General features: G+C 36.8%; 1 protein-coding gene across 3 annotated transcripts in view; it reads right to left on the reverse strand.

Annotated features, from left to right (window-relative positions):
• ATP2C1 (ATPase secretory pathway Ca2+ transporting 1) overlaps window positions 1–15,786 on the reverse strand; it is a 154,808-nt gene that overhangs the window by 102,110 nt on the left and 36,912 nt on the right. For 2 of the 3 annotated variants that reach the window (XM_023513613.1, XM_023513617.1), the window contains exon 2: window positions 15,519–15,697. The exons of the other annotated variant lie outside the window; for it this stretch is intronic. In XM_023513613.1, coding sequence (XP_023369381.1) covers window positions 15,519–15,524 — 6 coding nt within the window. In that variant the 5' untranslated portion in view covers window positions 15,525–15,697. The remainder of the gene's footprint in view (window positions 1–15,518; window positions 15,698–15,786) is intronic. 3 annotated transcript variants of the gene reach the window in all.

Raw genomic sequence — 15,786 nt, forward strand, 5'->3', positions numbered from 1 at the left:
TATTTGTTTATTTTTGTTTTTCTTTAAGACAGAGTACTCCGTTGCCCAGGCTAGAGTGCCATGGCATTAGCCTAGCTCAAAGCAACCTTAAACTCCGGGGTCCAAGTGATCCTCCTGCCTTATCCTCCCTAGTACCTGTTTTCTTACAATCCCAGGGAAGGCCAGGTGCAATAGTCCAGATCTATAATCCTAGCACTTTGAGAGACCAAGACAGGACAATTGCTTAAGGCCAGGAGATTGAGGTTGCCATGAGCTATGATGATGCCACTGTACACTAACCCAGGCAATCTTGTTTCAAAACTACAAAAATCAGATTAAAATTTAAATTTAAAATAAATAAAACCAGAAATGTTACATCTTAAATTTTACCACATAGTACCCTTTAAGCAAGATTCAAAAACAGACTCTGTAATTCATTCCCACTGTTGTCTATTGAATACAACTGTAACCTATCAGTAATCTAACTAAAACTGAAGTCTTACTTAAAAATCCATAGGCGCTCACATTATTAATCTGCTGATTAAAAAAAATGATCTTTATTCTGTAAGGTTTACTTTTGTAGAATACACTACTCAATACAGATGCTCCTCAACTTATGCTGGGGTAACATCCTAATAAATTGATTATAAATTGAAAATGTATTTAGTATCTCTAACCTACTAATCATAGCTTAACCTAGACTACCTTAAATGTACTCAGAACACCTACTTTCATTAATCTACAATTGGGCAAAATTATTTAACATAAATTCTATTTTATAATAAAGTGTTGAATATTTCATATAATCATTGACTACTGTACTGAAAGTGAAAAATAAAAATAGTTGCATGGGTACTCTAAGTATGATTTCTACTAAATGGAAATTGCTTTTACACTATCAAGGACCATGTGAATTTTGTTTCTGCTAACCAATGACCTTAACTCCTTCAAGGACAAGATCAGAGAAATTAATTCAGTCAGTACAAACTGACAAACAAAAGCTAATTAAGAAAAACCCATCCCCCAAATGAATAAAAAAAGCAGGCAAGGAAAGACCTCTTTTGTGGTTTTTGGACTGAAGGGTCAAGTTACAGGGAAAACTAAGACATCAGAGATTCAGACAATCCTCCACTTCATTAATTAGGCAACTGAATTCTGTCTGCACTGATACCAGCTGTTTCCCTCCCAAGACAAAAGAAACTTCTACTACAGTAATATACAAGGGTTTTGAAAAGAAAACAATTTAAAAATGTAAGTTTAAGCTTTAATTCTACAACATTTTATTCTGAGCCTATCCCCCAAGGAAAATAATCAGTTCTTACCTCTTTTTAAACATTCACATTCCATGAGTATCTCTAAAAGAAATTACACAACAGGAGACCGTAAGAATCCTATTATTAGCTATACTTAAATATTTGGCTATTTGTCACAAATTGTGCCTACATGTTCTAATAATGCTGGCCCTTGCATAAAAGGATGGCTAATCCTCTATTAAGATACATAACTTATTTTTTAGTGACAGATGGATTTAGACTGACTCAGAATGCCTTACGCTAAAAATAAATGGCTAAATAAAGTCCAAAACCACAATACTCTTAAGTGTTCTATGTGGGGTAGGTCTACCACCTAGTCACCCTGCCTAAAACGCCTACAGCATATTTCTGCAGGAGAGATGGACCGAGTCCAGCTTGCACATCAAGCTTTCCAGCCTCACTGCTTCTATGGGCTTTTCTGTGAAATCTCTCAGCAACTGTCCCTGACTTAGCTGTCACAGTTCCTCCAAACACGTGTTCTTCCCTCATCTACACTGTGAACTCAACAGCTACCAGAACTTCAGGTCACATAAACCAGCACTGACCATGTCTGGCACACAGTTGGTACTCAGGAACTGTTAACAGATAAATGAAAAATCAAGTTAACCAAACTGTTTTAACTACCACTAAGGCCCTTAAACAAAAACTGTATATCCCTCAATTTTGAATTAATCCCATTAAGTTCATATTTAAACTTTTCTTTCCTGGTCTATACTGGGGGGGGGGGGAGGAAGGCTTGTCATCCAAAGTAAAGAGTCAAAGATTCAGTGATCCAACGACTTTCACTTAAGTGCTAATATTCTATTTATTCTGCATTATAACAAATGTAAAATATATACAGATGGTTCTCATACTTGTTCATAAATGATTGGTCTTCTATCTATAGAAATCCATGTTTCTCACATTCTCATGCTCAAACTTTGGGGAAGGAAGGTGAAAGGTAAAAGAGAAGGGCAATCAAAATCTTAGTTAAGCAAGTTATTTACTTCTAAATAACTACTTGTGTAACACATAGTTTACATCACTTCTATAATCAGTAATTCACATCTATATTTTTAATCCCTTGCTTCAACCTCTAATCCTTTTATTAACCTATAATCAAAGACACACCAAAATAATACTATTGAACACAAAGTGGCCAAAAAGTAATTAAGTTATTTAAATGAATTTTTGATTGTAAAACTATATAGCTTTATCTTAAACTCCATAAGAACAAAAATGTCTAGCTATGAAATTTTTGCAGGCACTTTCATTTAAAATGATTAACTATGATATGCAAAAAATATGGCATTTATGTTATTTTCAAGCTTTGAGTTTGAAAGAAAAGTCTAAAACTTAAGACTTTTAGCATGCAAGTAGTTTATAAATGTTCCCAGAGTAGCAGCTGGAGGAAGGGTCTAGTAGTAAGAGAAGGAAGAGGTGGTCAAGAGCAGGTTTACAGTTTAAACTGCCGCGTGCTGATGCTGATGTTTTATTTCTATGACTTCATTTTACCCGCAGAAAACCCTCTGATGGGGATTATTTTTCCTCTCTTAAAGATGAGGAAATTAAAGATTAAGGAAGTAATTTGCCCAAGATGAAAAGAAACTAGCAAAACTAGTACTGTAAGTGGTAGAGCAAGAAAGTGAACCAATGTTTAACTCTAAAAGCCCTCTTCCTTAACTAATAAGATAATCTAAAAACTTCAAAGTAAAGTAGGTTCAGAGAAATACAATTCTGGGCCACACACCAGACCTGAATTTTTGGCCCTCTAAATGCTCAAACTTTATTAATCTATTATTATTTATAACTGCCAAAAAGTAGAAACAACTCAAGTGTCCATGAACAAAACAATGAATAAACATAATGTGCTATATTTATACGATGCAATGATTCTGCCACAAAAAGTGAAAGCAGCCAGACACAGAAGGTCACATGTTGTATGGTTCCATTTAATGAAATTCCCAGAACAGACAAATCCACAACGAAGTGGATTAGTGGTTGTGACGGGGGTAGGGACTGGAGACAATGGGAAGTGACTGCTAATGGGTAAGAATTTCTTTTTGAAGCAACAAAAATACTCTGAAATTAGATCAATATACAACTTTGTGAATATACAAAAAACTGCTAAATTGTACACTTCAGGTGAATTTTATGGTAAGTGAATTATATCTCAAAAAAAAAACAGTAAAAGACAGAAGGTATCAAAAGCATTTAATTCATGAGTTACCACAGCAATATGAAAATTAGTATTCAGCCTACAGGTAACACTGGGTCTAAACTATGCATGCAAAACAAGTATGATTTGCTCAGGGAGTTGATTTCAAGTACTGATAATTATGAGACCACAGCAGATACAAATTCCCAAGTGAAGATGACGTGGAAATGAGAGCTGTAACTAAGAACCTACGCAAGCAAGCCCAAGAAAAGGACTGCCAAAGCAGAGCTCCTTTCAATTTAACTGCTATAAGGAGAATCAATTTCAGCTGTACCTAACTTCAAGCAAATCCAGTCCTTCTAAGAACAGATCTTCACTGCAGATAGATGGAAAAGTGATAACGATCAGCAATTACTTCAAAAAGATGAAAGAAATAATTAAAATCTAACAGGATGTGGGAGCATACAAACAGTAACAAATGAACCTACTTTTATTACAAATTACCTACTATAGAGAAGTAGGTAAAAATGAACCCAAGAAAGTTTAGAAAACAAAATTTGCCTATGTACTTATTATAAAGCTAAAGACGAATATTACACTCTAGTTAAAATGCTTCTCCACTATTCAGTTGATGGGTTCACCAAAAGCCCAGACTTCACCACTGAATAAGATATCCTGCATAACAAATAATACACGTAATGGAATTCTACTTGTACACCTGAAATCTATTAAAAGTTTTTAAAAGGAAAAATAAGTAAATAAGTAGTATGTTTTTCACAGGGTAATGAGTCAGTAATTCTGGAACTACTTTCCTGTGTGTGCACCAGGATTGAGTCACTCAGTCAACATACTGTGGATGACTACCAGGTTTCTCACCTTTGGATAAGGAAGTAACAAGGAAGGGAAAAGGCTTGAATAGAGAAAAGACTAAATTAAATAAACCCCATGGTGAGGGACTGGAACTGGAACTATCAGAATCCAGTTACAGTTTTTAGTTTATATACACAGATGGATAGATATGGAAACAAAAATACACAGGTGTCACAAAAATGTATACAAAATTTTTGTGATCTTATTGGAAGTACAACTGATCACTCTCCAAAAATAAGAATTGTAGATAAAATGGGTATGTGTAGCATGTCTAGGTACACTTGACCAATAATGGTACCTTCAACTCAACTTGAAAAAGTAATACACAGGTAACATCCCTTGAAATCTGTACATTTTTTGGCACCCTCTGTGTATGTGTATGCGCATGTTTCCAGACATATATTGCTAGCTCTATCTACTGAGATGACCTAGAAAGCAGCTCCAGGAGCACGGAGCACACCCGGAACTCAGATCTTGGTTTCTAGATACCATTCTGCAATAAATGTTATTGGAGCCAGCTTCTTTGAAAAATGTTTGATTGCATGGTGGTCCAAGCAGAAAAAATATAAAATGTACCTAGAGCATGTGGTACCAGAAAGTAAATCAGTACTCACAAAACATGGGGGCAACACAGAAAGGACACAGAAACAAATGTGAAAGTGATTTCAATAATCAAAGCTGGAACAATGTTTGCTTTATTTTAATCCATAAAGCAAAATAAATATCCATGTAAATAAGTGGATAATACACTAAGGACAAGGGATAGTACTTCCTTAATAACAGAATTTAATTAATAAATATACGAAGAATGAAGGGAATAGAAAATTATCAGTAAGCAGACACCATAGCAGTAACTGCTGCAGTAAGATCCACTGATAGATGTAAAAACTGGCCGCTAGAAACTATAAGACATATGATATTTGCAGTACCTCCCCACTAAAGAAAGGTATTAATTGTAAAGAAATTATTGTTATACTACAAAGGTAAAGTAGAATTATTTATTACAAAGGGGGAAAAAGTAACTTTACAATGCAGAAATGTGGCAGTCACTACCCTAACCACGTAATCACATTAACTTCACCAGTCGCAAAACATACTAATAATCATAAGTAAACATCTGACAATCCCAAATGGAGGGACATTCTAAAAATAACTAACCAGTACTCTTCCAAAGGATCAAGATCATAAAAGACAAAAAAAAACTAGAGAACTTAACAGACGGGAGGAGACTAAGACAATCATAATTAAATGTAAAGTGGAATGCTGAATTGGACCCTGGACCAGAAATATGATAATTTATAGATGTGAATTTCCTGGTTTTGATAATTACACTATGATTATATAGGATGTTAGTATTAAGAAAAACTGGACAAAAGATATCAAAGAACTCCATGTACATTTTTGTACCTTTTATGTAATTCTAAAGTTATTTCAATTAAAAACTTTAAAATATTTTAGAATACCAGGCACAGTGGCTCACTCTTGTAGTCCTAGCACTCTGGGAGGTGAGGCAGGTGGATCAAATGAGCTCTGAGCAAAAGTGAGACACCTACCACCCTAGTGAGGCTGAGGCAGGAAGCTCTCTTGAGCCCAAGAGTTTAAGGTTGCCATGAGCTAGAATGCCATGGCACTCTACCCAGAGCACAGAGTAAGACTGTGTTTCAAAAAATAAATAAATAAAAATAAAAGATTTGGGAGAAATCTCTGTAAAGCAAATTTTTCATCTGCAACTGGATCCAACAGTTAAATAATTACACCTGAATTATAATGCCACTCTGGAAAGAATGTGGCATTTTTTGATCATTAAGTTAAAAAAAAGTGAGCATAACAGGGCTGGGTCCGGTGGCTCATGCTTGTAATCCTATCACTCTGGGATTGCTTGAGCTCATGAGTTCGAGACCAGCCTGAGCAAGAGCAAGACCCCCTCTAAAAACACCTGGATGTTGTGGTGGGTGCCTAGTCTCAGCCACTGGGAAGACTAAGGCAACAGCATCATTTGTGCCCAAGAGTTTGATGCTGCAGTGAGCTATGACACCACGACCCTCTACCAAGGCATCAAAGTAAGAGTCTGTCTCAAAAAAAAAAAAAAAAAAGTGGGCATAATACTTCATTTGCTGATTTATCAGTTTGTATAAATTATTCTAGGTTTTGAGAGAAATTTGCTACAAGGAAGGGGAAAGGGAGATTCATAGAATCTATATACTTTTTAAAACCATCCATTCTGTTGTTACCTACACTAAACATGCAAATATTGGTTTTTAAAGCATTGGGTTATTTTACTAGTAACATGAAAGGAAGAAAAGCAGAAAAGATAACTGAGGTCCTCTGGTAGCAATATCGCTTTCCCTGAGATCTATGCTGCTAGCCCAGTATTCAACCATAGTAACAAATAGTAGATTTCTTCATATCTTCTCCCAGTATCTCTATTATGTCCAAAGACATTCACTTCATAAAGTAATTAATTGGTTAGCTTATTTCACAGGCTATGGCAAACTAAACCCTTATGAAATTAAAAACATTGTGGTATCCCACACACCCTGTGCTAACTGATCTTAATAGCTACAGGTACAATAGGGAGCCATGTAAACCTTTAAAAGCAATTCACAGCCAAGTACAATTTAGTATCATCAAAAGCTACCACCATGCAATTCCATAGATTTAAGGTAAATGAGAAATTCTTTGCTGTCACGAAATGTACTATATTACTTATTTTCCATCTTAAGTGGTTTTCCTCAAAAGTTCATTTTTTAAACCAACTATTACATTCAATGAAACAGCTTAAGCAACAGAGACTCCATCTCTCTCTCCAAAAGTAAAAAGAAAAAAATTAGCTGAGTGTGGTGGTGTCCACCTACAGTCCTAGCTACTGGGGAGTATAACTTAAGCCCAAAAATTGAGATTATAGTGAGCTATAATCCCACCACAGCACTCCAGCCGGGGCGACAGAGAGAGAGAGACCTTGTCACTAAAGATTCCAAAGAAAAACAAAAAAAAGAAAAACAGGCACAATATTATTCCTAAATTCCACCTACAATTAATAAAAGATAGATTAGTAAGAGTCAAATAAATAGGTTATTAAACTCAAGCGCCTTTACCTGTAGGTATATTAATTCCACCCTATTGATAGGGAAATACAGGTTTAGGAAGAGTAAACTTTTCTTCCTACAAAAGGAAGAGACAGCAGCAAGGAATTTCCAGTATCTCACTAAAAATGGGAATGCCACACAACTACGTACACACAAGTAGACATTAAACACTGAGAGGAAGGTGTCTACACTGGATTTTGTAATTTGATAAAAAGAAAAAGGGCATTACAGATACAGGAGGTTTGGCATTTTACAAAAATAATTCAGAACATTTCAGTTTTGACTTCAAAGAATAAAATTGTTTTCAAATTATAAGAGTTCTGAGAGCAACAGATACTACTTAATATTTATTTATAGGCAAAAAAGTAAAACTGGAAGTTTAATTTCATTGATTAGTAGTTAAAACTTTTATTCCAGTTTTCAACAGTTTTACCTGCTGGCAAAAAAACCCACTAAATCATGAAATACTAAAAACCTAAACCAAAGTAAAACCCAAATCTTAATTTGATAAAGCCATGAGGAAAGTATAAGATTATAAAGCTACTATGTCTCCTAAGCATCACACTCATCTCTCAGAAATAAGAAGTTAAAACATCACTGCCCCAAAGTAATTTCCCTAAATCTACTCATCAACTAAGGTAAGGGAAATTAGCATATGCTGAGCATCTCTTTCATACCAGGCACTTGTACACATCCTGCCCTATCCAAGCCTAACAAGCCTAAAGTAGAGTCATTGTCTCTTGACAAGTGAGGACACCAACTTAACTTCCCTGCCTTTGGTTAGAACAGTCTTGGCACCACTGACATTTGGGTTCAGATAATTCTTTGGGGAGGGATGGTATATTTACCACTATCCCTGGTCACTATTCACTGACTGTCAGTAGCATCCCTTGAGTTGTGACAACCCAAAAATGTCTGGAGACACAGCCAAATGTCAGTTGGGGTACAAAATCACCCCTAGATGAAAACCACTGAGTTAGAGAGAGGTAACTTGTCATTCAACTGACAGTGGGAATGTGCCAGATTCTGCTGAAGGGATATCTTGAAGGTTTCCGCCCTCAAGAGGTCGCCGTGAACCCTAGTGTTTGATTTAAAACTTCTCTCCTTACACAGCCCTGAGACTCACACATGATAGTCTGACCTTCTACATATTCCCCTCTTCAGCCAACCATAGTAACAGTCACCTACGCTCACCCACCCATGCCTATAATAACATCTTATAGTTATTTCTGACTCAACTTTCCCCTTCATTCCCTGTATCTAGCCACTGCCCAAGTCCTGATGGTTTTTCATAGGAGTAAAGTATCTCTCATCCATCCCTACTCTCCATTCCCATCAGAAACATATATAAAAGCCAATCCTGAGCGGCGCCTGTGGCTCAAATGAGTACGGCGCTGGCCCCATATGCCGGAGGTGGCAGGTTCAAACCCAGCCCTGGCCAAAAACCGCCAAAAAAAAAAAGCCAATCCCCCATTTTCCCAGAGGAAACTAATCTCCCTTGGTCGTTCACATGAATTAGGGGTGTATGTCAAGATATAATAACTACCAACGCCTGCCTGCCTGGCAGATCTCAGAGAATAGTCTGCAAAGACCACATCTTTTTATGAGGGGCAGAAAGAGGAGAAGGAAGCTAGAATTTCCCATCTAGGATCATAGACACTAGTTTCATGAGCCAGATGTTAACTCTCAGTAAACAGTAGTCCTGACAAGTATTAAGAAAAGGATGAAATTGGTTTGCGTGCTATTACAAAGTTATTTGTATGCTATTTTTGGCACTTGTGCCATGAACCTCTTTTGCCTGCTCCAAGGGAATGTAGAATTGACACTCACCAGAGTAAGATATGACTTCTGAAGTCATACAAAACTTCAAACAACTAGTATTTCTGCCTTCACTGATACAGAAATCCAGATGAAGGTAGGTAAAACATCCTTCTAGAGAAACACTAATTAAAATAGATGGCAAAACAAAATCTAGAGAAATAAGGGCATACAAAGGGATACACATATAACATGCATGAATAAAATCAGCATCAAAGGACTTATTTATGCTACCTATGAAAAAGGCTCTAATTTCAGAAGAGTGAAAATCCAGGACCTGGACTTTAATCTTGCCCTTAGGCAGAGAATAAAATTTTATTGTAGCAAATGGTCCTTAGGAAACACTTTATACTTTTTAAACTTCAGAAAATCATAACCAAGATAAATTTCTGAAATTCACAATCTAATGAAAACTTTTAATTCACACTGCATTTTTAAAAACACAATGTTCATAAAAGTATGAGTGACAGCCTAATTATTTCCACTTCGGTTATTATTTTTGAGTTTTGCTATAAAAGGTAAACATCGAACAAAAGAACAGAGTAGCAAATAGACATATTTAGTATTTAGAGTCTGGATGCTATTCCAATGCCACCAGGCTATTTGTTTTAAGTAAATAGATAGAGGACAGGCATCGCAGTTCATACCTGTATTTCCAGCACTTATGGAGGCTGAGGAAGGAGGATCACTTGAGGCCATGAGTTCCAGCCAACCTCAGCAACATGGCAAAATCCTGTCTCTACAAAATTAAAAATTTAAGTAACTGGGCATGGTGGCATGTGCCGGGAGGACCGCTTCAACCCCGGAGGGTTTGAGGTTGTAGTAAGCTTTGTTGATGCCACAGCACTCCAGCCTGGGAGACAGAGAAAGACTCGGTCTCAAAACAAACAAAAGAAATAATTTCTACCAAGATGCTTTAATATCTCAGAGCTTTCTAAAAGAATATGGGATGTCATGCTTAACTGCTGCATTTCCTTCTAGGGGGCTCACAAGTTTAGGTCAGCACATTTATGAAATGACCAAATGTCAAATCAAAAAAGGCCTTTAGTTCAGCAAACAAATAAAATAACACATATAATAAGTGATTCCAATTCATACATTCTCTAATACCTCTACCAGGAAACAATTTAAAAAGCATAAACTCAAATTCAATTGGATGCCCACTTACAACCGTCTTAAGAAAATGCTTCTGTGCTTGGCACCTATGGCTCAAGCGGCTAAGGCGCCAGCCACATACACCTAAGGTGGCGGGTTCGAATCTCCAGCCTGGGCCTGCCAAACAACAATGATGGCTGCAACCAAAAAATGGCCGGGAGCTGTGGCGAGCGCCTGTGGTCCCAGCTACTTGGGAGGCTGAGCCAGGAGACTCACTTGAGCCCAGGAGTTGGAGGTTGCTGTGAGCATGATGCCATGGCACTCTACCCAGGGGAATAGCTTAAGGCTCCGTCTCAAAAAAAAAAAAAAAGAAAGAAAATGCTTCTGGGTGGCACCTGTGGCTCAGTGAGTAGGGTGTTGGCCCCACATACCAAGGGTGGCAGGTTCAAACTTGCCAAACTGCAACAAAAAAATAGTCAGGCGTTGTGGCAGGCGCCTGTAGTCCCAGCTACTTGGGAGACTGAGGCAAAATAATCACCTAAGTCCAGGAGTTGGAGGTTGCTGTGAGCTGTGACATCACAGCACTCTATTCTAAGTGAAACTCTGTCTCTACCAAAAAAAAAAAAAGAAAAGAAAATGCTTCTGATCCTGGGCATTACTGTCCTTCTATGTCCTAAGAAAACTTTTTTAACATATCAAACTTTTTCTAAATACATCACAAGTTCGCCAAAGCTAACCTAATTTAACACAATTTGTGTAATTTACATTTAATCCTAAATTCATTTCTTTACCAACAGCAACTTAAAGCCAGAAAATAGTAGACATTTGACCCTTAAACACCAAGGTCCACTTTCACTTGAATTTTCTTCCTCCTACGCCACCCATGAGATAGCAAGATCAACCCTTTCTTTTTCCATCTCCTTCTCAGCCTACTAAACATGAAGACAATGAGGATAAAGACCAAGTCCATATAATGAATAGCAAATATATTTCCTCTTTTCATGACTTTCTCAATTATGTTCTTTTTCATAGCTTATTTTATTGTAAGAACACTTTATTAATACAAATACAAAATATATGCTTATCAAGTTTTTTCACAATTAAGGCTTCTAGTCAACAGTAGACTATTAGTAATTAACATTTCCATCAAGCCCTGCTGTTCTTTCCACCTCTTAAAAAAAAAATTTAACCTAGTAAAACAGATCAAGGTTAACCAGATCTCAAAAGAAAATCAGCCTTGCGCCCCAAGGGTGTGTTCCCTAGGAAACTGTTTTGTTGCATAATGCTTCAGTTAACAGAGATGAATTCTGAGGACTTAAATGAATGATAAAAACATTAAAGACAAATCAAGTATTTAGGATTCAACTGTTGAAGGCTATTGCTTACAGATAATGTCTGCAGCATCCTTCCTCTGGCTTAAATTACCGGAGTTTATAAAATGCTGTCACACACACAATCTCTTTTAGTTTCAACTCTTTTTCACAGCACTAATTAAGAATATCATTTTATTGACAAAACTGCAAATGAAACAAACTACATTTTCCACACTTAAGAATACAAAATATTTTCCTAATTTGGTTTCCTATTTCCAGTAGAAGAAATGCAATACAGAAAAGGAAATCATCTATCTCTCCATAGCTTCTCCAACTACCCTAACACAATACAGAGAATATGAGACAGTTCTAGATGATTAATAATTTAAAACTGAATGAGAAACTATTTTCTTTAAAGTGTGAATACAAATAGTTTTTAAATGCCAGGCAAAAGAAATTGAGAGATTATTTTCCAGACCTATTTGCTTTGCCTAGAATCTTAAATTAGCCACATCCGAAAATCCTAAAGATTATTACATCTCTAGTCAAAAACTTAAGGCTGTATTAGTTTCATGTGCATTGAATTTACACTTTTTTTCATGGGAAAAGCCAAATTTATTCCATAGATAGAATAAATGTGAACAATTTTTTAAAATCAGAAAAGACTCATTTATATCTCAGATTCCTAAGAGATTTATATTTGTGATAAACACGTAAAAAAGAATTCTAAATAATCTGGATAAAATCCTAATTTACAAATGGATATCTAGGTCCAGTCCCTGAAATTCCAGGAAATCTACACTTCAAATGTTCCTAGTGATTGGCATGAAGTATTCATGGAGCATCCTGGAATCTACAGCTAAAAACTGGTGAAGCTTTGCTGAGAAAATGTAAGTGGACCCTGGGGAAAAGGGCCAGAAAACAAAACAGAAGTGCCAAAGAAAACACCACCATTGCTGAAGGGAGCCACATGGATGAAGCCATTCTCTACACCCAAAACCATAGCAAACTTGGCAGACTACCTAATCTGCATACCAATGCTCTAGAGCCACTATCAATTCCACATTGTTCACACCTAGAGCTATAAATTATCTGCACACTTACTGGAAGATTCTGTTCCAGGGTAAGAGCAGCATCTTTCAAACATTCCAGCAAGCTAACTGTGCTTCAACCACTGTTCTGGTCACTTTGCATACCAAACTTCACTCATTACTCAAAGGAATCATCCAATAGAGCATTATCCCATTAACAGATGAGAAAACTTAGAAGCTGAGAAAGCTTAGAAGCATTTTTAGGAGAGGCAAAAATTACCTGCTGGGATTCAAATCCAAGCCTGTCCTTTTCCATGCTGGCCCCTGGCTTCCTCTCAGAGCCCTAACTTTTCACATAGGCTTAAAGCACTAACATTTTATTCCTTACTTAACTCTGGTCATCCCTTAACTAACAATGACAACTTCATACAAAGCATTTTGGCCACTACTGTTCCCCTTTCCAACATTCAACTGTCATGACAACATTAATGCCAGGTGGCATTATTAGTGTACATCAAAATAGAGTTGAGTCTATTTAAAACTAAAATTTATTAAGCACTTACTACATGCTAGATACTGTTCTAAATGTTTACAACAACCTCATGAGTAGGTTCTATCATTATCCTTTCTTTGTAGATGAAGAAATTAAAGCACAGAAAGCTTTAATAATTTGCAGAAGGCCAAATAATGGCAACTGGGAGCCAGCATTCAAATCAGGTTGCCTGTCTCCACAACCTTTCTACCTCCCCAGAGAATCAATATAGGGTTTTCTGTTTGTTTGTTTTGTTCTTAAATTTTTTTTTTTTTTTTTGCAGTTTTTGGCCAGGGTTGAACCCAACACTTCCAGTATATGGGGCCGGGCACCCCACTCCTTTGAGCCACAGGTGCCGCCCAATATAGGGTTTTTCAATTAATCCTCTTAACTCTGTAACCTAAACAATATCAATCCTAATTTATAGATAAGAAAATAGAGGCTCAAAAAGGTGAAGTAATTTGCCTAAACTCACACGCTGTAAGTGACGCAAGATAAGACATGTGATTCAAGACAAGATTTGAATCCATTTTTATTTCACACCTCTAAACAGTTAACGCTATACCATGTCAAAGGAAGATACGTAAAAGGCAAGTGAACTATAAAAAGGTAAAGATATCAATCCATATATTTTAAAACAGTCATAGGCTGTTGAAAATTTCTGGACTACATAAAAAGTTCTTAAATTTAAATACGAAAACAGGATAAAAATGTGATAGTAGTTAAAAATTGACAAAAGTCTCTAGATAGTCAATAGTGGGACAGAAAACCTCACACGTTTTTTAAGAATTGTATAACATTTTACTCTGAAGCCACATCGTTCATATTTGGCCATAAGACACAGACACAGTCAGATACAGCATGCACTATGGGTATGCTTCCATGTCACAACCACCCACTTCCACCTCAGGACATAACCAGAATCAACATTATTACTAATGCAGTTTTTCCTCAGAGCTCACGAAACCAAAGCAACATTTACCTGCTATAGGCTACTCCCTTAAATCTGGTAACATTTTGAAAACAATTTCACAAACATACATTAAGTACAGGTATGAATACATTCAATATTGTCTCATGTGCAGAACAGATTTGTCTTTCTTAAATCTGTAAGAGAATAAAGGGCTTAGAAAAGTGATTCTCCATACCACTAAACAAAAACCACTGGTTTCAAATGTTTCTCAAGACCCAGTTAGATAGTGTAATTCCTCTGCAGTTACACTTCAGAATTTCAGAAAATGTCTTCCACCAATTATCCATCTAGAGTAAAAGTGGGTAATATAATCATGTCTCTCATCGTATTTCCTACGTATTCCTGAAGTCTCAGACAGAAAAAGAGATTATTGTATCTGTAAGAAACAGTTATTTTAAAATAGTATCAAGCTTACATTCTCAACAATGGAAAAACAAATTAGAAGCAGCCAGCAAGCTCAACTGCAGCCCCTTTGTACCAGATACAAATTTTAAAAACCAAACAGTACAAGAAGAAAAACTAAATTGTTAAGAATCTTATAGCGTCTCCCAGTCTAGGTACAGGTAGAAGAAAAAACAAAAAGGCTTCACACAAGGCAAAAGTCAGTCCAAAGAATATGTGTGGTTGCTTCAGAAAGAAAAAAATAATTTATTGAATTGTTCAATGGTTTTAAAATAATAAATCGATGCTATATAGTTAAAAGCAGTAAATATTTTAATAAGGACAAAGGAATCAAGTAATATGTGAATGACGATCTAATGCGTCCAAAGAGTACAGTGGACAAACAGGTTCCACTGTTAACCTCCTAAATATTTTCAAATAGGGTGGAACTTTAAGAAAATGATCTCATAATATTTCATTAAATTCAAGGCATTTTTGTGAACTGATAAACAATGAGCTTTTTCCCCCCACAGCTAGAGATAATAAAAAGTCATTTTCTTTCTTACAAATTAATCTAGTCACACACTATATCAAGGCTTGATATGGAAATTAAGATGCATTACATCCCCCTTACCCCCCTTTCCACTTCCCCTAAGGCCTAGGGTGATTCCATTCAAACAGCTTTCATTTCACATGCATAGATGCTATCAGAAATGAAAACTTCCCTTCCATCTCCTAAGATAAAAAAAGCAGGAATTTCTCAGAAAAGCAGAATCAAGCTCAGTCACCCACAGAACCTTAATCCCTAAAATGCCCCATGTGACCAAAATAAAAGCTGGATACCCTAAGCAAGCAAATCTTTGGATACTTCACATGCAAAATAAAACAAAATAAAATCACTAAAATAAAAAGGTGGGGGGAAAGACAACTTAAAAACAAACCACCACACCCTCAACTCCGCGTTGCAACCCGTCTGCCAGGGGCCTTTACCTTCATTTTCCATCGAAACTGCACTCGGGTTGATGGCTACAAAGTCTTTAGTGTCAGCCACGGCCGCACTGGACTAGAGAGAGGAGGACAAGGAAGAGAAGCCCCCGGAATCCTAGGCTGTCACCCCCGCTCCCGGCCACACGTCCCACGGCTGCTCCCACCACCCCTAGCAGCAGCATCTGCAAGAGAAACCAGGAGAAGCGGCGCTGACGAGAGAAAGGCTTAGGAGGGAGTCCCCCGCCCAGCTGCCACCTCGGGAGCGCCCAGA

Source organism: Otolemur garnettii, unplaced genomic scaffold (genome assembly GCF_000181295.1).
Source record: "Otolemur garnettii isolate 467f Iridium unplaced genomic scaffold, OtoGar3 scaffold00002, whole genome shotgun sequence".
Lineage (NCBI taxonomy): Eukaryota > Metazoa > Chordata > Mammalia > Primates > Galagidae > Otolemur > Otolemur garnettii.